Genomic DNA, 27,172 nt, shown 5'->3' with positions numbered 1-27,172 from the left:
TTTTTCTACTGCTGCTGTGTAGTGCAAAGGAACTTTTCTTGTCAGTTTTTTATTTGTAAGAGAGAAAATTAAGTACAAGCCATTTCATCCATATTACTATTAGTTCTGCATTTTCCTTTATTTATATAGCAAAATACTGGAGCAAGATCAGACACCTTCAGTTGTTTTAGAGTATGTTTAAAAGTGTTTTCTAATTTCAATTGCAGGTACTCGGCCACCACTGATCAAAAATTTACCTAAACCAATTGAGAGTTTGATGACCCGTTGTTGGTCCAAGGATCCCTCACAACGGCCATCCATGGAGGAAATTGTTAAAATAATGACACACTTGATGCGGGTATAAAAATTTATTTAAGTATTTTAAGCATTTCTTAAACTATTAAGAAGGAAAATTAATGTACAAAAAGTATGCTTTTCGTCCCACTCCAAAGGTGGGCTTGCGTGTTTTCTTTTGCCTCTCTGTTTTGACAAATATTACCAAATTATTGAAGGGAAATAATTAATCTTATATACATATATATATGTTTATATTTCCTCTTTGAAGGAGTATAATAACTCATAATAGATTTGAGAAAATAAACAAAGTCATAGGTGTATCTAATGTATTACATTATTAAAAATAATCACATTTACTTATCTCCTAAATAAATTATTATAAATGTAATATATCATTTACACTTATAAATTATGAGGTACTATTTAAATGGTTTTAAAACAATTGTAATTACTTTTTAATTAAATAATTACTGGTTTTTCACAGTACTTTCCAGGAGCTGATGAACCTCTGCAATATCCTTGTCAGTATTCAGATGAAGGCCAAAGCAACTCTGCCACTAGCACAGGTACATTTGTATAAGTTAGAGAAAAAGAACAGCAACATGAAATGATGCAGATAGATTGTAAAGCATGTTCTTACATTGATTTTGAACTCAAAATGGAAAATACTTCCAAAATCTTAAACATCAGCAGACTCCATTTATTTTGTTAATACCTCATACTTAGTGTTCTCAGTCAAATGGTTTTGCTGAAGTGAACTTGTAATGAAGAAAAAGCTTATAATAAAAGCTGTCTCCAAATGCCGGGTTTAATGTCTCCGTTTTTTCCCCATGTATTTTGCTAGCAATTGACACTCTTTTACTCATATGTAATGTTTAGGAGTTGTGAATTTAAAATGTTTCACTATTCTTGAAAGCTGCATCTGATTTAAGTTGCAATCTCCACGATTCAAACTTGCATTTGTTTTATGATAAGTTGCATGTAAATACAGTAATTTAAAATAAGTACAAGAAAAATCACTAGAAATTTCATTGGATGGAACAAAATGGGGGCTAGATTTTCAGGTAGTTTTGCCCTCAAAGAAATCCTTTTTTTAATAATAGTAAAAAATCAGTTAGTTTTCTCATTGTTTAGAGTACATTTTTTTCCACTTAGGTAGTTTTTTATTTTACATGTCTCCAGCTTCCTCTGCTTGGTTAAATTATTTTCTATCACCAAAGAAATTGCTGCTATTTTCGATAAAGCTTTACTGACTACTTTGCAGCTTAGTGATCTTTATATTAAAAATATATTTGCAGCTTTAGCATTTCACTAACTTTAGTAGTTTTTCTTCACCTCTCAGCACATGATTTTAAGTCAATTTATTACATCAAACCATGAATAGATATTGGCTGATATTTTTCAGGTGTTTGGGCTGCTCTGTAGTTAATGATGGTCTTTGTCATTAATTGTGAATGAGGTTGCTGTTATGTTGTTAATATAACAGCTACCCTAAAAATTTCAAAGAAAGGTAAAGATTGACTTCAGAATGTTATCATACTATTTAGATACATATCCTTTTTTCACTCCTCTTGCTTCTTATACTAATTGATCTGTAGCAGTCTTGCTACTTGTCTTTCATTAAAAGTTTTTTAAAGTGTTGCTTTAAAGGCAAGTTAGACATCTGAGAGCTTTGCTGTGAAGAGATGCACTTCAGTATTTTTAGTGGACATTCTCAAATGCTTTTCCTTGTTACTGCTTTCTAGGTTCATTCATGGACATCACTTCTACAAACACAAGTAACAAAAGCGATGCTAACATGGAGCCAAGTGACTTCCAAGGAGCTTCTACCAATGACACTATTAAACGTTTAGAATCAAAATTGGCACAGCAAATCAAAAATACAGCCAAGCAGCCGGTAAGCCAACGGGTGCAATTTTGAACCGTAGTAAAAAAATGGGTAGACCTAAGTGTTGTGTCTGTTTTGAAACATGTGTCCTCATTCAAAATAGTGCAAAATTGAATCCAGTTAGTTATAGGAGAAGAATATAGAAGAAAAGGGACAGAAAAATGTTGTACAGTGCCAAAAAGGTAAACTGGAAGGCTCTAATTTTAATCTAATAAATCCCTTTAAATACGTCTCCAATGTATTTAAAGGGATTTGTTAGATTTAAAAAGTATGTTTGAAAATTGTTGCCTTGATTTATAATCAAAATACTAGTATGACATGAAGGGATTAAACATTTTAGGTGAATTTTGAAGTAGAATTCAAGCAGAATGCAAAAATACAAAGATTCTCTTATGACAATATTGGCCTAATTCTTCTGATTTTTTTATCTGTGTGAAGTTAGATTGTTTTCAAAGCTGCAGATATTTCATTTGTTTATACCAATTATTGCCATTTATTGTGTTATGAATTTTAAATCTTGTCCCTTTGAAAATGCATACTGTAGAAACATACTGGTGCATACTATGGAGGGGCTTGTGCAGAATTTTCTTTTCACAAGGTGTGACTGTTAAACAGGGTGACCCTGGCCGTTTGAGTTTGCCCCCATCCCGTGGGAGCAGCGTTGAGAGCTTGTCGGATGTTCGCGCACGACCACCGTCCGCTCTTGTTTCCGGAGAAGCCAAAAGGATGAGCGCTGACATGTCTGAAATAGAAGCAAGAATAGCTTCCATCACAGGTAAAATTTAATTATGTTTGGGGAGTAGACTAAAGAACTGGAAGGAAATAAAGGAGGAAGAAAAATGTAAAACATGCGTAGTCTTACACAAAATTGACAACAGTAGCTATATGAAAATACTTAAAGTTTTCCTGTAGTCTTGATTATCCTTTATTAATTGTGGGGGGAAAATGCCTTTATTTATGGTTATACACTCAGCAAGACTGAGTATTTTAATTGAGTATTTAAAAAGTTTTAGAGATTTTGTTGAATTAGATTTTTACCTTTTTTAAAAAAGCGTTATGAGACTTCTAAATATCAGTCCTATTCCAAATGCACAACTTTCTCCTTTTTATCTGAAATAGTGTTATTTCATCTCTGCTAGCATAATTATTTATATAATAACATGTTCTTCAGGGTTGGCTCTATAATACTTTTGAAATTAAAAGGCAGGTTTAAAGTTCATGTTCCCAAATAAGTGTAAAATCCACTGTGACAGATTTCAAAATGAGAAACATAATTACATTTTATTCACCAGGTTAAGAAAGCATTGTTGTCTTTTGATAAAAACAAGCTACAGGTGTTTTGCCAGGTTTCCTTCAGATATAAACTGTCATCTCTAAACCTTTAATCATTGAGAGAATTAGAATTTATCTGTAAGTATAAATACATAATTTTGTGGTGAAAGCAATCTTGATTCATCCCAGAAGAGTGAATTAATAAAAATGCGTACACTTGACAAACACTTTCTTGTCTCTTTTCTTCATCAAAGGTACTGTTTGTTAATATATGTAAACTTCAGGTTTTAAGTTCCATATGTGAAAGTTTTTTGTGTTATGATATATAAGCACAGATTTAAATAATTAAACAAAATTACTTTGGTTAGTTCAGGGTTATTTAGCTGTTTGTGTACTTTTATACCAGTATTAAAATTAGGGTAGTTGAGTAGCTGCAATTAGTAAGAAATTACACATCCAAATTCTGGCTTTCTTGTGCATCATGGCTATTTCATTTTTGTTCTTCATTGTGTTATGGTTACTCCAGGATCTTGTTTTATTAAATATTGAGGTACTGAAATAATATTTATCTTGCCCCTTTTTTTTTTTTTTACTTTAATTTTTTTATTTTAAAGCCTTATTTCAAAATCTGTCTATTGTATTGTCAGTCTTTGACTGGATGACTGTGTAGCACATCTCACCCTGAATATCTATAAAGGTTTCTTAACACAGAAGGCAGCTGTGTACTTACCTGGTAATAACACTGTGCTGGTTTTATTTTAAAACGTGTCAGGACTTACTTTGGTCACTGACATTCTTAATGTAACTTATTGACATTATCAGAGATAGCCTGGCCCTCCTTTGTAAGAGTTTTTAATTTTCCTAGTTTGTCTTCTTTAAGTACATTGCTCTGAAATAATAATTACTATTCGGAATAATCTAAGGGCTTTTTCGTGGTTTTTGTTATGACTGAAGGGTTTCTTTTTCTTGAAATAAAAGTACATATCAAACATACAATTTTTGGTTTGGGGGTCTTTGGATAATTTTTGGGAAATCACTTCATGCAGTACTGGACTATGAGAAATTAGGTCAAGCACATCTGACCATAACTTTTTCAAAAAGAGGTGAAACAGCACTGTATTGGTTTCTTTTTTTAATCTTGTTAACCATGTGACAGAAATAGTATGCTGTGAACCTGAAAAAAATTGCATGGCTGGGTGAGGATTGGGCTGTTGTTAAATCAAGTTGAAAATGATTTAATCTTGTTCCATCGTCCTCTGGATTAATTGTAAGAGTAAATCATGTAATGCACATCACCATCACTTACTGAGACAGGTATGCTACAATATTCTACCCTCTGGAGATGCATTCAGATTTTTCTCTAAATAGGAACTATTTATCTTAAACTACAGAAGTGGTAAAATAAAAAAAAAAGTACAATTAGATTTTATTTCAAGGTGTATAATGTTTCTTGAACATTATTCAAAAATTTAAAAGCTGATAGTTATATCCAGTTTTCAAAACAAAAAATCTTCACTGGAAGGACAAAAGAGTAACTGGCAGGAATGATTGTCAAATGTAGTAAAAGTAAATATTTTTTCAGAGATAGATAAGATTTCCTTTAAAAGGAGGTGATTTAAAGAAGCAGAAATACCTAGCTATTAGACTTTTTAATAAAGTAGTTTGTGCCTAACACTAAAGAGAAAATGTTAGTTATGTTCAGGCAGTCAAGTTGTTTTGTTTTTTTTTTTCTGAATGTATAGGTGAATTGAAATAATTTAATTTGTTTTCTGTTTGGATAATTACATTTGGTTTTCCCTTCTGTGTTGCCATGCTGCTTTCTGTGTTTGACTTTTGTGTTGCTAACTATAACTAATTACACTGTGTTGTAATGATGGCTAGTTCTGCATTTTTTGCTTTTTAACAGTTGCTTTACTATGTGTAAGCATGAGTGGAAGGCAATGCAGTTTATTCTGCATGACACATTTTTGCATGAACTCTAGTTTAACCAAATATATGAAAAATGCAGTATTAGGAATTTAATAATTTTGCTCTTGCCGTTTTAGTGTTTTGCATGTGTATTGTATATGTGTATTTTTTCAGCCTATTCCAAGCCTAAACGAGGCCATCGTAAAACTGCTTCATTTGGCAACATTCTGGATGTCCCTGAGATCATCATACCAGGTATCGCAGACCAGGTGAACGGGTCAGTTGGTAAAGATGCCGGAATAATGATCAGACTGCTGAAATACTTCTTGCTCCAGTTGCTTTAGGGCAGGCCCAGAAATTATCCCACTAACTTTTTCATAATGCATCAGTAAAGAGGAGCATGATATTTTATTACAAACTTACTTTTATCAGTAAATTGTTCAGTCTTCTAATTCACATTTACTTCTACTCATAAAGGATGTTTTCCCTTAAGATCTTGATGTTCAGAGTATTCTTATAGAGGAAAACTATATATGCAGTCTTGGATTACAGTACCTCATTTGGTGAAAATGGAACTGAGTTGAAAAATTCCTGTCTAGGTAATTGTTTTGCCCTGATCTTTGTTGTGTTTAGGCTCCCATTTTTAATCAGATCATAGTGGAAAGAAAACCTAAGATAAATGATGTACAGAACTTTAAATCCATGTTATATTTGTGATTAAAACATTAACACTTAGTCTGTGTAATTCTTTTATTTGAGTACACTTTTCAAGGGCTAAAATGTGTGTGCATGAGGTTTTACTGTTGTGTTTAAGTTAATGCCAACTAAAATTACTAGGAGAGGCTTTTGATAGGAAAAAAATTAATATAATCAGGCACCATGGATGGGAATATCATTTGAGAATTTAATGAATAATTCTCATGTATTCCAAGTCTTTTTTTTTAGTTAGTAGAATGACATTTTTCTTTCTTTCATTTCATACTTCTCAAAGCCTAAAAATAAGTATAATCAATCCCAAACTGTGATAGGCATACCATTAACAGTATGCAAGTCACTTCAGCGTGATATGTCAGGAGCAGAAAATGAGGAAATGTGAGTGAAAGTATCTAGGAATCCACTTAAAACCATGGCCCTCCTCTTCTAAATTTCTGTCATCTGAGGAAGTTTCCTTGTATATCTTGATATTGTTAGGTATTAAAAAGTTGAATGCAAAAGATAATTTTGTACAAAGGTTTCTTTCAAATAACTTTATTGAAGGTTATAGTAAAAATACAGAATATGAGAAAGTAGATTCCAAAGAGCAATAACACCCAGAAAAATCAAACCTCTTTGGTACTGCGGCTAACAAATTGGCAAGAAAGTTTACTAGAGTAGCTTTCCACTGTAACTCTCAAGCAGTCCTGGCCTGCACTGACATAAACGAAATCCTGAGAAAGAAGGAAAGCGAAAGTAAAGACATCTGTCCAGTTTCAGTGTTAACTCATGATGAGAGCCTGGTAAATAAGCTCTAGAAGCTAATGAGTGCCTCTTGTCTCCATACACTCACTGTCTGTCCATAAAAACATGAGGCTTCCAAGAAGCTTTGAAACTTTTAAGCAATAATGAAGAAGTCAGTGAAATAAAATACGATGTTGTTTTCACAAAACAAATTGTATTGTACCAGTCTATTGGTTTCTTAGGCAGAGGCAGTCATTAAAAATTCTTCACCTGGTCGATTTTAATTGAACTTGACAGGATGGGAATTTCAAGAATTTGGAATACATGTGAAAGAAATAGAAACCTGTCAAAATAAAAAAAGGTATAGGGTTGGAGCAAGCATATTAAGGAGTTTTCTCAAAATTTATTCCTAAAGTATTTAAGTGAAATGAGTTTGAGTTAATGCTTTATCAGAAGCAACTATTCATTAAGAGGAGGATTAGAATATCACATAGGAAGAATTTTGCTGTGACTGAATAGAAATAAGGTAAAATCCAGGGTCATGCACTAACAACAATTTCTATTAATAAGATGACGTGAGATCATAGCACATGCATGCAGGTTAATTCTAGGTAGTATGAGCCACGAATTTAATGTAGTTGTGAAAAACTGTGAAATCTTAAGGTGCATTTCTAGGAAAAATAAAGAAGCACTGACACTATTACTGGCCCTTGTTGAGTGTGAATCAGGAGTTGAACATACTCTTCTGGTCAGCCATATAAAAGAAACATACATGCACTCAGATAATATGAAGAAGAGTTACTAGGATATGAGGGATATAGTGAGTATAAAAACAAATCTGAAAGCATGACTTTTTTTAGCTCACAAAGTGAAAGCTGAGAATGAATAATTATTTTCTATAGATGAATCTTCTGCTGCTAAAAACTAGGAAGAGATGACTTCTTAAGCTAAAAGACAGTATTGGCACTACTGAAAAAATATGTAAATTGTCTGCAAATAAATCTGGGCTTTATATTGAAAATTTTCCGGTTGTCAGAACAGCTTTCCAGTAATAATCCCAAAGCCAGAAAAAAATGAGATTAATCATTACATGACAGAACATGATCATCTGCCCAGTAAACTAATTACATTCATCTGTATAGTTCTCATTTCTTTCCTTTCTTTACTCTTTCAGCACAAAGCTCTCAGTTCTGGCCTCTGAACACACTTTTCACTTTCTAGCCCCCTAAGCTTCCAAGCCCCCCAAACTGTTACTGCCATCTCAATCCCACCCAGTTACGTTCCATGCTGCTTCTGCCACAGACCCAGCTCCTGCAGATTTCCCCGGGCGCGTCCCTCGGTGGGGCGAGCAGCTCGTTCCTGTCCTTGGAGCCGCACAAGCGCCGGTCTGTGCTGCTGCTGCCTGGAGTTGTGCTGAGCACATGGCACAGCAGCTGCTGCCCAGAGAGGGGAAGCACCAGGCAGGCATGTTACCGTGAGTCAGCTGCTTTGGGCAGGGCTATTTTGGAAGTATGAGTGCTACATCTGCTATCATTGGGGGTTTTCATAATGTGTTGCCTCAACTGCATTTCGTCCATGAACTGATTATGCTTCCAAGGTCGTAAAATACATACTTTATCAATTAAAGGTAAAATATTGTCAGAAGGGAAAGTTTTTAGAATATATTTGCTCTTCTTTCTAAGTAAGTACTGTAAGAGTGAAGTGAGCTATTTGTTCATTTAAGATGGTATTTTGTGTTACTAGCTTACAAAACTTAAAAACTGAAAGATGGGTCAAAAAATTCCTCCTTTGTGTAACAGCTTAGCAAATGAGTTTGCAGTGGTGGTATCATGTAACCAGCCTAGTGCTATATCAGTTCTTTTTTTTTCATTTATAGTATTTATAGTACAGGTTATAAGCACCAACTTTATTTTTATATGCATATTTATATATAAAAAACCCTAATAAGTCCAAAAAGTTTAAGTATCCTTATGTTTAAAGAAACAAAAAAAAAAATCTGAATTCTAGTTTGTGTACTTTTTTGGTAGAAACCATTCAAGCAGCATCTAGCAAATATACCTGCAAGTACAGCCTTCTCTTCACTGGCAATGTTAGACATCTCGTGCATTTGGCATGTGTGCATTTGGCTTTGTAATTTTGTCATCTGAAACTGCCACAGCATTACAATTTTTATAGCATTGATGCTGCATAAATGATTACTCAAGATAGACACATTTTGTAGAGGGTCTTTAGAAGGTAGATAGGAATTATGGATGCTGTAGGTCTGTAGCTTTTCTATCTACTTTTAAAATCAATGTATGCCAGAAATCCCACTCTTGTCTTCCCAGATCACTTAATTCATCTGGAATTCAGATCAATGTTTTAACTTCTTCAAAATGTCTTACAGCAGTGTTGCAGTCACTTAATCATCCTGCACTGTGAGAGAGGCTTGAGCCCTGTAGGTGTGTAAGGAAGAGAGAGGACTGTGAGTAAATAAGAAAGTGTAAAAGGAGATGCAAGTATCTGCTAAAGGGCAGGGAGAAGAGGTCATAGCTGGTCTGGATATTTGGCGGCTGGGTGGGGGCGGTGATCAAAAGCTTAGTAAGTTGTACAGTTTATTTTTGCCTAGAGTATGTGGGGCAGGACGTGATGGAAGTTTCCTGTTCCTTTAGAATTTAATTTTAGAAAATAAACAACACTGTGTGAAATGGGTTGTTCTGAGGCCATGAAGTATATTTGTGACTTTTGCTTTTTAATCTTAAAATCCTGTAAACCACCAAAAGCCTGACACTGTGCATCAAGTTACTGTGGATTAACTTCTGTCCATGTACAAATCTCTTAGTTTTATAATGAGGAAAAAATATTTTTAAATAGACATAGAGGTAAGAACAAGATCAAAACTGGGAGAGGAAAGCATATAGAAGTACCCATGAGCTTTTCAAATAAATATTTTTTGTTGTGTTGTACAGCGTATTTTTCAATTGAAATTTATATTGAATCTGGAGCAATAAGTATTTGTTGATTCGTAGTCTGTTTCTGCCTTGTTGAAGCTATTTGCCAGATGTCTGCAGTATTATACTAATTAAAATGGCATTGCCTAGTTGAGCTTGCTCTTCCTCATGCTACTAACTTGAAGATATTTCATTTAAAGGTGTTCATTTTTTACAACAGTAGTTTTGGCCCCTCTTTCCCCCCCACCCCTTCACTTCCCGCAAGGCATTTTCTTTTCTTTCTTGCACCCCACCCTGATTATTTTAACATTTTGGCAGCCATGTTCTAATATTTCAGCAACACATGCGCTGGGTTCTTTAAATTCACAAATGTTGCTAATCTGAAATGAGAATTTCAGATATTTTTGCAAGCCTATTTCAGCTGAGCTAATTTTATAACAATGTTGTTGAATGAAATGTGCACATAATTTTGTATCAGTTGTGGGTGGATTGCACATATGTTGCATATTGAGATGAGCTGTGGCAGCCAGATGAAGTATCCACAGCACAGAATTCTATTAAATGTATAATCTTGTTTGTTAAACAATTGCGTAGAGAAAAAGTTCACTGCAAATGAACAAGTTCAGACATTTTGACATAGATTTGTAATTCACAAGATCCCCATATGAAAGCATTAAACAAACTTAGCTGTTGTTGCTTAGGTAAGTATATACTTTCCCTGAATTTCGGAAGCAAAATACCAAGACCACAGAACAGTTGCAATTCAAATCCGTTTGTAGTCAGACCAAAAAGTATATTCCTGTTTTAGAATCCTGCTTGACTTTCTTATATGGTTGTTTCTTAAAGTACCTTCTATAAATTTTAAAACATCATGACAAATTGATAAAGTGACACTAAGCATTTTGTATTGCTATTTTGTGGTAGTGTGCTCCTATGTGTAATAATACATATATTTAAAAACTTAAAGGCTTATCAAATATATCAGTTAATATTAAATAGTCTTACATTTTTGTAGTAACTGTTGCAATTCAAAACATGTGTCAGGATAGGCTTGGAGTCGTGGGAATTATGCTGAATGAGAAGTATCTAAAAGGTCAGCAATGTGATGCCTTTTGCAGGGCTTTGAGTGAGCTGTTGGTGGCTGAGTGTGGGGCTGCTGGGCGAGGGGCTGCCATGGCTGCAGTACATGTTTCAGATGCTCCCCTCCAGTAGCAGAGTTACGTAATGCAGAGCTAAGAGCAAGAATTTTGAGCATTGTCAGCTGTTACTGGGGACATTTTGGTGTTTCCTTTAGGACAGCTGACTTGCTCTCAAGAGATAATATAAACAATCACTGTAATAAAAATCAAAGTAGTCAGGGAGATTCTGTTGCATAATCTCCTTTTATTTTTAAGGAGATTTTGTTTCCTGAAAATGCCTTTGATTGCTTGTCAGTGCTAAAATTTAAACTGTTTTATGTAGCTGTCACTGGTGGATAATTGAGAACAGGTGGAAGGAGAAGAGGAAAAGATTACAGCATTGTGCTTCGTAGGTTGATGGTGAGATGTGATTTAGTTGAACGGTCCCCTTTTCACACTTCTTAGAGCATGAGAACAGGACACAGTTTCGTTCCCCTGAAGGAGACAGGAGAGCAGAAAGAAGCGCTTTCACTTCTTACTTTTCTTGAGGGGAACGTCACGCAGGCAGGAGTCCTTGCTGTGTTCCTTGAGCAAGCCAAAGAGCAACAGGTTAAAGCTGGCAGCCTGTTATCTTTGTGGTTTAGCTTTTAGAAATCCCCATAACGTAACGCACTTGAAATAGATGTCGTCATCAGCTCCTGCCCCAAGTACTAAGCCTGACCAAATACATGTGACAGAAGATGGTGGAGTAGAGTGCAGCAGCTATTCATGTGGTAGGAGTGGTTATTGTATTAGGGTATACTTTTTGTTGACAGGCCAGCATGTTTTGAGTTAAAATTTTGCAGCTGTCTCTCCCCCTCTCTCACTTTGTCTCTGTGGATTTGTACAAATTCCAAGCTCCTCTGCAACAGTCGCACCCTTCTTATTTTATTCTGAATATATTTCACTGGTTTGTTTTTGTTTTGTTTTTTTCCCAGCAGGAAACGGACAGCAGAGGCGCAGATCCATTCAAGATCTTAGTGTTGCTGGAACAGAGTCCAGTCAGGTAATGTCCTTCTCATCTCTTCTTTGCCTTTCAGTAAAGTCAGCACCAAATCTGTACTGGGGAACTGATCTGGAAATCTTCACCTTTGATGCTTTCATAGAAATGATGTGGAAGCTTGGCAGACTGTAGTGTTGTTTGTATTGCACTGAAATGAGATTCCATGAGAGTAGCTGTGAATGAGCTCTAGATGAGAAGCATTTTCTGTACAGCTTATGCAGTATTTACCACTTTTATGTGCACATGTTTTTTTGTGTACTGTTCATTTTGACTGAGGGCACATGTTACACAGGAAAGCCTTTTCATCTTTCTGTATGTAGGAAATAATTGTAATTACTACTTATTGTGTAAAACAGTTATATATAGACTCACTTTCTGCACGAAAATAAAAAGCATGTGCATCAGTATAATAAATGTTACTTATTATCAATTTCTGAATTCTGAATAGTAAATTACAGAGATATCTCTCTATTTCTTGTGAAATATTTACAGCAGGGTGTTGTCAAAAAGTTTTGTTTTAAAAGAATACTATTTCAAAAAGATATTTTATAATAACATCGCTATTTGACTGGTATTGTAAATGCCATGGAAACAGAGACAGTGGTATGCTACATAACATGCTCCTAGTTTCATTTCAGTTTTAAATGAGAAAAGTATAGCTAATGTGTTTTTTTCAGATGTGGTTATTTTGTGTTTTTAATTGCTTCAACAATTCACAGAGGCTATTTGGTCCTTAGTGTGAATTGGCAATTTTGAGATTCCTACTATTATTTGAGTGTGGGATACTGGTGCTTAGCATATTGATCAGGTTAATCAGGTTTCCTTATTAAGCAGCCTACTACAATAATATAAAATGGGTGGTAATTCTTGGGGGGTGTAATTGTCAGGAAAATAGCCTTTGATTTTTCTTTAATTCCATGGAGTATGAAAGCCACAGAAACCTCATCAAGCCTGTAGGTATTAGTAAATTTACTGTGTACATTTATCAGAAGATAACAAGTCTACACAATATATTTTAATATCTTCAGAGAAGACAGGTTTGTTAGAAAGAAATTAATCTGCAAAATTTAGGAACTAATTTAGCCTATTCATTTAATTGTAGAATTATAATTATGCAAGACTTGAGGGAAAAAATTAAGTGACAATACATCAGTTATACCAAATTGTGCTGATCGATGTATGAATGTATTTAATTAGAGCTTTTTTATTTAAAAGTTTTCATTCTGTTGATTTTAATGAATGGTTGATATTTCAAATTTTCATCGTTTCCTTCATATCTTAATAACTATTATTATAATCTTTATTTGAAAGCTGTTCTACTGCCTGTATGGGTGTTCTAGCTAAATTGTCGTTGTGAACAGAATGATATAGAAATTTTGTTTTATGTTTACCTCACCAATATCTCCTGTGGGTCTATAGAAGTACCAGAGTGATATTTTACTTTCATACTTTTGATAGTGTACATATTGGAAACGTAAGTGGAAGAATTACAATTGTCTGTTGCTATCCTGCAGTTTCTTTGGAAACATGGTAAAATCTGGAAAACATAATATTTTAACACGCATGAAAAAGGCAGTTTCAAAGATATTTTTACACTGACCATATAAACAAATAATGAATTTTTATCTCCTTTTTGATGGGAAGAGAGATAGAGGAGTCTGCTGAAACTAATGCTAACTTTTGATGTACACATGCTTGTATATTAAAAAAAATTGGAAAACAATGAAGAAACAGAGCACAATGTAATTATGGCTAAAGACTTAAGATTAATCTTTATGGGTTTCTATACATCTGGACCTCAGTGCCTTGATTTTTTATTTAAAATTTTTTGCTACTATCCATATAAGCAATCTATGAGGCAAAGCAGAAAAAACATCTGAGTGATATAGCTCTGGTGAGTTTATCCAATCTCCCCATATGCACTATACCATATCTAGGGTATCCTTTCTAATGCGAAAATCCCCTTCCCCTCTCTCCCTTCACTGCAAACATCTTCTTCCCCGCATTCCATTCTCCCTTACACCCACTCTGAGGCACAGCCTTCTTCACCAAGCAGCCATGGCCCCTCTGCTCCCTCACCCAGGCCATGAAAGGCCCTATCCCACTCAAAATGGAAGGATTGCCACGGTGCCTCTTCTCTGGCTTTTAACTATTTGACACAGTAAAACTGATCAGAAATATTTTTACTGAATGTATTTTTCTTGAAAATTGCTGCTGTATCTATAGAAAATGGTTTCTGTTGCTACTACAGGTTTTTAATTAGAAAGGTTTTTCCAATTCAGAATGGAATTTTTCTTAAGGTGAAGGAAAACACCAGGCTTGTATATAAATAAATATAGGTATATATTATTAATTAATATTTTTATATATGGGTGCTTACCTGAAAGGGGTAGTCCAAGACTCTTGGTCCTGTTACCTGTTTGTCTGTTTTCATTTGACCACCTTGTATGTTTTATGATTTTATGTCTGTTTTATGTCTGTGTGCTCTTCGTGTGGCTTGTATGGCTGACAATTACTATGTTTATGTTGTTGAGACACTTAAGGTGCTTAACAGCATTGCTCTTACTGGTATTCTCAACAGCAGACAATAATAGTGCTTTGCAGAGGGTTTTACTGCTCAGCATCAACAGTTTAGATAGGAAATTTGGTAGGTCAAGGGTTTTCCATCTTTGGATCAGCTGTTAGAGTGATTTGGTGTTGAGAACACATGTTCAGGTCTGAATTTTCACAGATTTTAGCACTTGGTGACCTTAGACTGGTCCTTACTGCAAGTGACATAAGCATCACTGATGCAACTGTCCCTTCTAAAATCAAATGCTACATTTTCATTTGTTTCTGTCTATATACTGTGATACTCTGTCAATTTCTTTTTTTTGGAATGGAATTGTTTTTTCTGCCTATTTCTCTGTACATGCACTTTAAAACATTTTAGTGTGTCCTCTATCTGGTGCTGTTGCTCTTGTCTAAACACCTTTCCAACATAGAAACATGTGCAGTCTCTTAACTGCAACGACTAATATTTTGGGGGATTTCAAGTAACACAGCAAATTGCCATTAATACTGCATGCAGTGTTTACAAAATGTCATGTTTTATATGGATACTGAGAAATATATCTGGCATAGTGACCCAAGATCTGCAGGCTGTGATCTGATGCTCAGTGTGGTATCCTTTTCCTTGCCTGTGCGTCTTTTATTGTTTTGGATGTTTTGTACTCATCTTTCACAGTACTACCATAAACACCAAAACTACCTGCTTCCTCTTTTAAACACTGTTTTGTTTTGTTTTGGGATTGTTGTTTTTGGGGGAGAGGGGGTGTTGTAACTGTTGCAGAGCCTCCATAACTTTTACAGTTTACTTTGAAGTGAAAAAAATTACTATATTAAAGAAAGCCATGTGCTGATGTGGGGAGTTAAGAAGCAAGGTCATAATGTACATGCCCACATGCATGCAAACTAAGTGGGATAATTTGGGGATCTGATATTGCACAGATGAATCATTCTGTCCATGAGATTGTGAAATTTGTCACAGATGCACATTTGGGTTTTTTTCTCCCCTTTCACAGCAAGATAAAATTCACAGCTGAGATGAAGAAACAGGACTAGTAATGATGATTTCTTTAAATCATGTTGCCTGTTTAAATTAAGCTTCAGGGAAGATTATTACTCAGAATATGCCTGCTTTTCAAGACTGTAAGTCTTTGAGAAATGGCAGCTAAGAATGCCATGAGAGTTTGACCACCTGGCAAAGATGATTTGAGAGTAACCTGCTAGCAAGTCTGGAGGAAGCAAGGATGAAGGGGTACAGAAACTGATTGCCAAAGTCCAGACAATGGACTTTACCTGTCAGAGGCGCTGCTGCCATGCAGGTGGCCTAAAGCATCTCACTCAACAAACTCTCAAAACACTGTAATCTAACCAGTGTTCAGTTTGGGAAACTTCCATTCAGCTTCATAGTGCTTTTTAGATATGCTTCAGATGTGATTCCTTCATTTCTACATCTACTGAATTTCATATAAATAAAGATATCAAAGAAATGTGGTTTTGATTGGTGGACCAAAACAATCTGGTAAAGCACTGAGAAGTTACTGTAACTAGAGTATTTCTCAGGTGCCTTTCACTATCCACTATGATACACAACAAATCTCTTTTTGCTTAAAGGTCTTTTATGCTGTTACAAGTGCTTTCTCTATCTTCTGATCTTTTACATCAGCAGGGTGTGTTTATCATTCATGTTTGAGGACGCTAACAGTAAGTTCAGCAACTTAAATCTTACTTAATGTCAACAAAAACTCCAACACATAAGATTTTTCAAAATGTCTGATGCCATCATCTTGATAATATCCATCAAATTATTTCTACAGTTTATTGTCTTATTTCTTGATATTAACAAAATGCTTAATAAACATCACAGAAGAAAGAGTATGCATTTGAAATAATGGATGTTTCAATGTGTATAATCTTGTTATTCTTTGGATCATTATTGGGCCAGAATCCTGAATCTTAAAGCTTAAATTAAAATAAGATATTTGGAAATAAAGTCATAAAGAAATGTAGTTTCTAGTTAATGTATATTTGAGTGCTTATTTTGAAAAATGGAGTCATTTAATGAATCATTTCATGATAAATACACCATCCTGAAAATAGTTGTATTTTAATAGCATCTTTCCTTTTACTTCATTTTTTTCTGAGAAACTTGCTGGGGCTTATAGTCTTAAATCCATTCATGTGTTAATTTAATGTCACTGAGGGGGTATGTGAAATATAAACATATATACTGTAAATAACATTTCTGAAAAAGCAGCTTAGGAGAATAATGACATCTGTATTATGTTTTTGTGCTTTGGTAAACAAAAACATTGGAGGAGTCAAACAGTACATGAAAAAGCAACCTTCAGAATTTTGGTTTAGTTCTTAAACTGCTTCATGAGGGAGCATGTACTCATTTTCTGATTGATGTGCTTCGATTGACTGATCCTTTTTGATTAGGCTCTTTTTTCACGTTTTCTGAAGATTAATCAAATAACCTCTGAGTTAACAAAAGAACCAGAAGAAAACTGTAGATTAATACATGGTAGTCTAGTGCAGCTATTAAGCTGTATTCCTTTTATTGAATGTAGTTCCATTCACTAATTAAATGTTGGAAACAAACTTTATTTCCTTTTTATGTTACAGAGCTGCTAGATTTCACTGAACAATGGTGCAAAAATCACTAGACATATTGTCATGATTTTCTATAAAGGTCTTGAACACACTGTTCAGCATTGCTTTTTGTTATGCTGAATAGGAAAGTTGTATCAATTTCTTTTACACAGTAAAGAGAAATGGGGATAAAATTATCCCTGCAATGCATGTAAAGTTGACCAAACCAGTAGGAGAGCATTCAGGGTAAAAGCTTGGGGAGGGAAAGGGGAAAGTGTTTTTAAGGAGGATTATAAGTTCATATTTCTTCAATTTCTTTTTGTTTTAATGAACTTCTCGAAAAATCTTCTGTTAACTTGTCGTTTTATTTTGTCATTTCAGGAGAGTAGAAACAGCAGTAGATCATCTAGTCCTAGTGTGAGAATGATCACTACCTCGGGACCAACCTCTGAAAAGCCAACACGTAATCCATGGACACCAGATGATGCAGGTAATCCTTTGTTTATTCTGTAAATTTTTTGCCTGTAAAAAAATTTAAATATTTATTTGATTGTGGTATGGGGTGTGTGCTCAGACATTAATAAAAGTAAGCAATGAAGATCATAATTTTTTTTAAGTTCTGCTTAAATCCAATCATTACATTACTGCCTTGTTTTTCACATACACTGTAAGAATACTTATTTATAAATTGGTAAATTACATAAACTTGTAAATATTTTGCTTGTAAGGAGGCACTGTAAATTGCAGTAATAATAATACTTAATGAGCATCTTGTTAGCTGTCGTTTTTTAGTGTGGTTTTGGAGAATTAGGGGAATAGACATCTTAGAACATTTTAGTCTTGTCCAGTTGTATTTTCAATGCACATTTAAAGATTTCGTTGCCCTGACATCTGGAATTAAATGTTATGTAGGTGAGTATCGTCTGTAGTAGGTTACTCCTGTTTACCACCTCTTGTTATTTTGCTTATGCAGGATGTAGATGTGCACACAGAATTGCTGGTTTTGAATGCACTAACACGTGTCTGTAGAGACATTGTAAATACTTCTACTGTAGCATCACTGTTCTTTTGTTATGAAATAGGATAAAGAATGAAGATAATTGAATAGTTCAGTTTGATTTTAAAAGTCATAATGTATTCTGTTATGAAAAGAACCAGTACTGTAATGCAGAAAAAATGGATCCCCACAAATTCAGTTTTAGAGTATAAATAAAAATTACATTTTGATACCAAAATGTACATGTTGAATCTTAAATTAAGTCTCAAGATGGTACTTCAGAGTGCCTCAAATGCTGTAATCTTTTGCTTGTGATCTTTTCATCTTGATGATCAGATTCTTTTCCTCTAACCAACTGCAAAATGGAAACTCTTGGTGACTGACTCTTGCACAAGCATATGTATATATACATAAATATGTATGTATATTTGCACACTTGCATTTTACTGAATATGAGGTGATTATGTAAGATGTACTTTTCTTTTTTACCCATGTTAGTGGGAGGACAACACACTCTTGTGTTTTGCTTCCTTATTTTCTTCTTTCTGTCCTTTGTTGCTTTGCCTGACCATAAGTCAGTGGCTTGTCACTCATAACTTTCCCAAGCCCTTTCCCACTGCTGCAGCCCTGGGCTCTCTTGTGCAGCATGGAACCTGAGTTGCTTTAGGCAGTGAGCACTAATGGGAATTGCTGCCTCGCATTGGAAGCAAGCTCTTACCCAGTCAAGAGTTCATTGGAAACCAAAAGCTGCAAATCATAAACCAGTGCAACAAAAGTTTGTGCCAAGGTTTTGGTCTTAAATGCAGCACAGCACTGGAGCTAAAAGTCAAGTTTGTTTTCTGGCCCACAGAAATTGGTCACCTTATACTCAGGTAAATACAGAATGTGCCATATGTATATTTTTTTCTTGTTAGGTTTATGTAGGCCATGCACAAAGAATTGTTCAAATTTCAGAGAGAAATAATACTGGTTTTCTGTAAAAGATGCTATGTTTTTAATTTAATGAAGCAAAGTGATAAAACAAGGATGCAGCCGTATCTGGTCAATCAGGAAGAATTTGCAGTTCTGTGATGTGGTGCTGAAACACTTGGGAATGTCGCCTGAAGCATTGACATGTAGTGATGTATTTTTGAAGCATGGCAATTCATTGTCGCAGTATCCGTATATGGCAATAGTCTAATGTAGGGAAGGACTTCTCATGTTGATTGCATTTAAAATACCATGGTGATTAAGTCTCTGGTTTTAGGGTTGTTTCCTTTTTCCTTTTTGTTTTTACCACCTTTCAGTTTCCTTACAAGCATACACTTAACCACTTTTTCTCCATTCCCACCCTCTTATTTCTGTTTCCTTTTGAAGCTGCTCTTGGAAATAGCATAGTCTTTGAGGGCAACACCTTAGTTTCTCTACCACGACTACTCTGTGGCAGGTGCTTTTGGGGTATGGGTAAGCAGCCCCTTTTTTTTCCCACCTACCCTCCTCCATATAATCCTCTAGTAGCAATTATGCGGCTGTAAAATCAGTAGTTTCTCCATGTGTCTTTACTCCTGTGTCTCTTAAAGCTTAACAGTAACCTTGTGATCCCCAGATTGTGGGCTACTGAAAGATAAGAATGCAGAAACATACTAAATCTGGAATGAAAGCTCTAGAGAAATCCAGAGCAACTGCAGTGTAAGAAGAGAGCAGCCATGCCCAGGAGACAGACCGATTATTGGATTTTTTGCTACCCACAAAGTATCTGTATGGAGCAGAGAAGATGCCCTAGAGCATGTTGTGAGGAAGATACTTAGAGATCTCACTGGGAGCAGGTTTCAAAACTGAGCAGGAGGTTGTGCTTATTTTATTTTGGCAGAGCTGATTTGCACAGCTTCTAATTTTAAAATCATTAGATGCATGGGCTGGCTGGCTGATCCTTCATAAACAAGAATGAAATGGCAAATTTTTTATAAACAGAAATGATCGCAAACTGTACAAAAATGGTGTTTTTAAAATCTGTGTGCTGTTACATGGCTTCTAGAAGTGTAGGTTGGTAACCATAATTTTTTTTCTTGATGTGATAGACCATACTTTTGATGTTCTTAACTATCAGAAAAACAAAATGATTCATCTGCCTTGGGATTGGAACGCTGCTATTTCCATCTGCTTATCCACATTCAGATTGTGTATTGTGTAATTACTTAGACTTCTTGTTTTTGTCCTGTAAGAATAGAATTAACTCTTTTTAAATACATTAAAGTTTTCTTGGTGTTTTTACAGAGACCAATGGGTCAGATAACTCCATCCCAATGGCATATCTCACATTAGATCATCAGTTACAGGTAATAAATATACAGTTTATTAGATTCTCAAGTTTGCATTTCATTCTAACATGTGACTTGGGGGCTGCAAAATATAGTGCCACATATTTACTTGGGTTTATGTTCTGTCTAATTTTTGACCAAGGCTAAAAAAATATATTATGTAATCTGAGATTGGTTGACTCAGGTTTGATCAAGCTATTAAAAACAAGCCCTGGGAAACATGATCCCTAAAACCAAATATAAGCTGAGTTTGACTGTCAAAATAAGACATTATTTGCTTGAGTGTTACTGAATCAAATTGTTGTATACACTTTATTTTTTGTGTGGGGGATTAAATGTTGCTCTGATTTTTGTGACAAGTGTCAGATTAAAAACTTCAGATTTGAGTAAACTTTGACATCCGTGCAGTAACATTTTCCAGGGGATGGTTTAACACTTATTTTTAAATGCTTACTGGTTTTTAAAAGACTGTTATAAATACACTGCAGAGACATTCTAACACACTATTTACTAAGATATCAGTTCATTAGTCTTTTACATGTCTGATTTATTTTCAGCCTCTAGCACCATGCCCAAACTCCAAAGAATCTATGGCTGTGTTTGAGCAGCACTGCAAAATGGCACAAGAATATATGAAAGTTCAGACAGAAATCGCATTGCTGTTGCAGAGGAAGTAAGTGAAATGTGTTTAACCATTTCTGTTCTTCTATGTCTTTCCTATCCACAAAGTCTGTGTATAATAATAAAAATAAATAGTAAAAAGTAAATGATAGTCACTGTGACTATTATTTCTGGCTTTATGAAGTAGCATTTCGTAGGGCATAATTATTTTCCAACCTTTAACTCAGGAATACTGAGCTGCTCAGTACGGATGAAATATTTAGAGAAAGTAATTGAAAGCTCTAATCAATATCAAGACTCTTCTTCAGGACAAGTCCTACATAAGTAGTAACAAACTGGTAATGTTTGATTTTATCATCTCAAATGAAACACCTGAACTGTTAAAGAACCTTGGAATTTAATTTGCTACACTGTCCATTGAAGTATTTTCAGTTGTAACTTATAGAGAATTGTTTAGCCTAACAGATTATAGAATTTTGGTTAATATGTCAGTGTTACTCATTGCAGTTAGTTTTAATCATATCTCTGACTTCTGTCAAGCACTGCATTTACAACTGTATTATCAACATTCATCTTAGATTTTTCTGCCATGGCTTCAGGACCTGATGCTTAAAAGCTGTTATGTGCCTTCTCCTTGTGTGTTGGAAATAAAGTCTTTCCTCTTGCAGTGTTTACATGTATAAGTAAAGCAGCTGCACATATTGTTGTATTAGATCAAAAATTATTGCTGATTCAGAATTTGAGTTCATAACAAGTTCTATTGTCTTCTGTTTCCTGATGCCGGGGATCAGTTCAGAGGTCACAGTCGTGCACTAGACCAAATAATGAGCTTGTGACCCACCAGTGTCCAAGGCACTGGCAGCTGTTAATAAAGATCTTGCCTTGGTATTTGTGGATTAGCTAATGAGAAAAATGTGTGTACCTTTTGTACCGTAGAAATAGCATACAGAATGGGAGGAAAATGTTACTGTAAGATTGAACTCCTGTCACATATTCACTTTGGGCTTAGTATTCTGTGAACAATTTGGTTTTTTAACATGTAACTAGGAGTTTTAGATTTAGATGCTAGAGTTAATATCTTAATTTTGATTCTATTTATGTTGTCCCCAATGGTCAGTAAATTATTTAAAATATATTTATTTCAAAACTGTTAATTTTCTGCTTTTATATTTCTATTGGGTTTTTTTCCCTTGGAAGTTTGTGTTCACATTTCTTCCAAACTGTTTTTTCTTAGTCAGAATGTAATTGTCCATACGTGTTAAAACACAAAAATTTGTTGTGATGGATGAATTTAATGCTGGTTAAGGTAGTTATTAGTTCAAACCGCATATAATTACTAAATTTTCTTTAACTGTAATTAAAAACCATATGGCAACAATTAATTAACTTTCTCCTTTGCTATTTTGTTGCAAAAATATTGCTGGCAGCTTTCCTTCTTGTCACCTCATAACAAAATAGTAAAACAAACTGCTACATCAGTTTTGCAGAATAAATTATAACAAGATTATCAGTGTGTGTAGGCCTCTAAAATCTTTGCTAAAAAAACATGTTGAACACTTACAGCATAAATAATGGGAAATGCCAGTTACAGAAGTAATTTCCTTGATTCTACTTTTCCACCGCTTTAATAAATTCAAGTCTAGATAGAAAATAACACTTCACTAAAAAGTTACAAAAATTACTGCAATTTTGTATTTGAAGTTTTAATAGATTTAAACCTTTTAGAGATTTAAAATGTGCATATAGATATTTAAAATTGGAGTTGAATATATTAATGAAATTTTGTGTGGCTCCTTAGGTATTTTACTGTGACCTGTAAAACTACATCTGAAAGACATTATCTGAAGGATAGGTTTAGAGACTGAGGCTCAGTCCTCAGCTGTTTTAAAGTTTAAATGTGGATTTGATTTGGAAGGGAATTTTTCCCCAGACTACATCAAAGAATAACATTCTTTTGTCAACTTCTTTTGCACAGAATGTCACCAGCTGTGAGTTCAGATTGATAATCAAATACTGATTTGAAACATATGAAGTCATCTACACACAAATGAAAACAGAACATAAATGACAATGACTTTTTTTTCCCCATTTCAGACAAGAACTAATAGCAGAACTGGACCAGGATGAAAAAGACCAGCAAAATACATCCCGTCTGGTACAAGAACATAAAAAGCTGTTAGATGAAAACAAAAGTCTCTCAACATACTATCAGCAATGCAAAAAACAATTAGAGGTCATCAGAAATCAGCAACAGAAGCGGCCAGGGACATCATGATTTCCTGGGACCTTTCGAATGAAAAATATGCACAGAAAAGACTGATTTTTTTTTATTATTATTATTATCCCTTATTATGACAACTCATGAGTGTTAGCTTCTTGGTGTGATCTGTATGTGTCTGCTACACTTAACATCATTTAATTTTCTTTTTCCTAGGTGAAATCCAGTTCAACAGGTTAATTGAATAGAGTGAAAAAACAGTGACTTGAATTAACCAATAGCCCTCAATTTAAAGCAAGAAGAGTGGCTGTTTGCATGCTCCTTGTGTGAAGGCTAGCCTAACAAGTGTTGAGGAGGCTGCTAAATTGTGAGAACTTATTTTTAGTTTTTGGTGTTGCCTCAGTAAGAGCAAAAAAGAAAAGACTTTCCTGTTTAAGAATGGTTTTGTTCCAGTGTCTCATCTCAAACTATTATTATGATGATTATTTTCATAATAAACTGAAACATGCAGCAAGCTGCAGAGGTGATGTTGGCTGATCAGAGTAATTCATGATGCATTAGTGGTGCCTTTTACCTGTAGACAGTGTATTTTTCCACATGCCAAATGGTAGGCAAGCTGATGCCAGCATTCTCAGTTCAGTGCTTGATAGCCCTGCATTTTGACTAATATATTTCTTGTAATCTTGCATTCATAAAATATTTGAAGTAAAAGGCTGTATTTTGTTTACTTTCTTGGGGTGAATGACATGTAGTTTTATTTAAATACGGGCCAAAAGTTAGGAAGGTGATCACTTTACACAATACACACTTTACACTTTATACATGGGACAGAATTGGTCCCTTGTGGAAAAGAGATATCGTCAAAAATATGTAAAAGTGTGTTTCAAACTTTTAAAACTTTTGTCCCTGTAGAATCTTTGAAAGAAAATTCAGAAAGAAAATTAATACACTACTTGAAATACTTGCTCCCTCTGTGTTTTTGCTCCGTTATTGATTTTGTTTCAGGAGGTTTTTTTTCTTAAAGTTATTTGATGAAAAGCATTTACCATAAATGTAAATAAGTTTGTTTTAGATAGAGTGGGGAAAGAGTGTGGGGAAATTACTTTATTTTAAATAGCAAATTATAAAATCGAGTTGAGTATTCGAATAGTGGAAACTATTAAGAAAATGAGGGAAATAGCTTAGATCTCCATCAGGAATCTCAGTTATTCTACTCATTTGAACATAGCTCAGAGGAAGCTCATTACAGACTGCCTGCTGCCTTTGTGACTGAAGAATTGCATTTAATGAGTTGGAGTGGAATATGTAATGCTCAGTGTTGATATTTACCATTATTACATAGGAGAAAATAATTACTTGTTTACATAGAAGATTGATTATTTGGATTATGAATTAACTTTTAGCTGGTACAAAAATGAGACACTTCTATATACAATGCTAAATTACTCATATACATATATAAGTTCTTGATGTTCTCAGTTACAGGCAGGGTTTTAATAACACTTGTTTGCAAAATTAAAATAGGAAATTGAAGTTTAGCTGCTGAGCCCTATAAATAACAGAGAAGTAATCTGAAATTCAAAGTACACTTATTTCAAATGAATAGTTACTCATATCCATGAGCAGAACTTGGAAAAACCTTAAGGGGAAAAAAACCTCATACTGTTTTCTTTTTCTCGTCCTGCCTACTTGATACAAACCATTACTACAGTTGTGCTTATCTGTGAACAGCCAAGAGGACGAACAACTTACTGGACATCCTGTCTTGAAAATAAATCTATTGTTGGCAAAGCTTTGGGAGTTAGAAACCTTTCCCTCATTTTATTTAAATAAAGGAAGGGTTCTCATTCCCAAAACCTTAACAGATAATTTGATTAGTTAGCTGAAACTGATATTGGGATCAACTTAAGGGCACACATATTTATAGCAAAATGTAATTGAGGGAGAAAATAACTCTAGTATTAGGAATAGCACAAGTTATCCAAAGCATTGCTGTTCACATACATCTGTCTATCTACCAAAATGGAGACACTCAGTGATCAGCAGCTTACTTAACATATGCTGAAGCATTAAGTAGAGCAGCATAAATACTGATGCTCAACTTCAGAGGCATTGATAGTTACATATACAAAATCATTTCTCAGGACAGTTTTTACATTTTTGCTGTGTAGTAAAAGAGATATGCTTAAGATCAATCTGTTGTATGTGAAAAGTCACTTTATGGCAAGGTTTGAATAATCGAAGTGAATGCAGTGAAAAATTAATGGTACATAATACAAAAGTAATTTCTACAAATTGTTAATGATTTTCCAGGGTTTACATCAAAAAGGGTCTCAGATTATAAAATAAGTGCTGTGCTACCATGCATTGTTGGCTTCAATCAATAGTTTGGTTTTATCACTTAATTTTCAAAAGAAATTTGGAGTTTGACTTTTTGCCTTCAAATTCTCCTTTTCTTAATTTTACTAAAAATTTCAAAAATACTTGCCCAGATTTCTCACTGAGGTTTTCCATATGAAAAAATTTGTTTATCATAAAAAAAACTCTAAGGGTAAAACACGGCAGCTTGGGCTAAGAAGAGTTTTAACAGTTTAACTTTCAGTGACCTTTATTGTTTTCATAAGGCTCTTGTTTTAAAGTTGTTTACAAATGTGCTTTTATTCTTCTGTTAAACTATTTGGTCTGTTCAGGAACTTTTTTCATGTACTCTTCTGTTCAGTTAAAGCTGTTCCTCTAATAATGGAGGTGAAACATCTAGTTCGGGCTGGGCACTGCCTTCTCAGAAAAGGTAACAGGCTCTGCTTTTTGTTACAGTCTGTGTTCTGTAAGATATTTTGTAATTGAAGTATGCTTCTGTATACTATGCAGTTCTTCCAAAAATGCTTTTTTAGGCTTTTTGGTTTGTTATTTTTTCTGATGAGGAGTTGAAGATTGTAATTCAAAACTTGTACATAAAATGGTGAATGATTTCATATGATTCAGGAATGAGCAGTGTGGCTTTCTGTTACAGGGTTTAACTGCTTTGTCAGGAGTCTAATTAATAAAAGCTGAGAGACTTCCACAAACATGTAGTAATGCCCCAACACTTGCCAGAGCATCCGTGATCTCTCATGGAATCCCACACTGGGTGGAAGATAATCATCCTGCAGTTGTTCCCACTGCTGAAAAAAATTCTTTTGCTATGAGCTTGTTCCTTCCTGTATGCAGAACTAGGGTGTAGGATGAATAGTCTTACTCATAACTGAGTATAAAGATATTTTAAGAATGCCACATTTACCTTGTGGATGTAATGCAAAGAGATAAGTGTTTGTCTTCTGTTGTTAAGGTCAGAAAAATTCCATTCCCTGTAACTTACCTGTTTTGTTCATAATGGATGTTACAGTTTGAGAGGTTCCATTGCCATACCAGAGACAGAGATGACCCCCAAAAGTGTCTCATTGCCTGTGAAGATCACAAAATTGTGCTTCAGATCTGTTCTGAACAGCTTGATTTCAGGTGCCCTGCTGTAACTTGCCAGGAAAGTTTGAAAAAACAAGGGGAAAGAAAAAAGGTGTGGCACACCCAACCCCTCAGAATAAAGATATCCCTGGTGAGCTGGTTGGCAAGGAGGATGTTAGAAAAGCAAACCTGTGTAGATATATATTCAAGTATAAACACGGGGTTACCTGTTTGTGTGTTCTTACCTACCTGAAAGGGGATGCAGCCAGATGGGGGTCAGCCTCTGCTCACAGGCAACCACCAACAAGAGAGGACACAGCCTTGAGATATGCCAGGGGAGATTGAGGTTGGACATTAGGAGGAACTTTTTCACAGAAGGAGTGATTAGACTTTGGAATGGGCTGCCCAGGGAGGTGGCAGAGTCACTGTCCCTGAAGATGCCTAAGGAAAGGCTGAAGGTGGCACTTGGTGCCATGGTCTGGTTGACGTGGTGGTTTCAGTCATAGGTTGGACTTGATGATCTCAGAGGTCTTTTCCAACCTCATTGATTCTGTGCTTCTGTAGACAGCTGCATATATCAAATCAGAATTG

At 34.8% G+C, this 27,172-nt stretch overlaps 1 protein-coding gene across 6 annotated transcripts in view; it reads left to right on the top strand.

Moving 5' to 3' along the window:
- The window catches only part of MAP3K7 (mitogen-activated protein kinase kinase kinase 7), a 45,620-nt gene extending 21,750 nt beyond the window's left edge, over positions 1-23,870 (top strand). Inside the window, exons 8-18 of one of the 6 annotated variants that reach the window (XM_058801084.1) lie at positions 207-337; positions 761-842; positions 2,022-2,173; positions 2,780-2,939; positions 5,318-5,356; positions 5,519-5,599; positions 11,810-11,874; positions 17,392-17,500; positions 20,261-20,322; positions 20,862-20,977; positions 23,020-23,870. In XM_058801084.1, coding sequence (XP_058657067.1) covers positions 207-337; positions 761-842; positions 2,022-2,173; positions 2,780-2,939; positions 5,318-5,356; positions 5,519-5,599; positions 11,810-11,874; positions 17,392-17,500; positions 20,261-20,322; positions 20,862-20,977; positions 23,020-23,200 — 1,178 coding nt within the window. In that variant the 3' untranslated portion in view covers positions 23,201-23,870. Of the gene's footprint in view, positions 1-206; positions 338-760; positions 843-2,021; positions 2,174-2,779; positions 2,940-5,317; positions 5,357-5,518; positions 5,600-11,806; positions 11,875-17,391; positions 17,501-20,260; positions 20,323-20,861; positions 20,978-23,019 lie in introns of all 6 variants that reach the window. The other 5 variants (XM_058801083.1, XM_058801087.1, XM_058801085.1 and 2 more) reach the window with 5 other exon arrangements.
- Positions 23,871-27,172: the final 3,302 nt, after the last annotated feature.

Source organism: Ammospiza caudacuta, chromosome 3 (assembly GCF_027887145.1).
Source record: "Ammospiza caudacuta isolate bAmmCau1 chromosome 3, bAmmCau1.pri, whole genome shotgun sequence".
NCBI classification, from domain to species: Eukaryota; Metazoa; Chordata; class Aves; order Passeriformes; family Passerellidae; genus Ammospiza; species Ammospiza caudacuta.
Note: the sequence above shows the minus strand (reverse complement) of the source record. Positions and strands in the feature narration are given on the sequence as shown.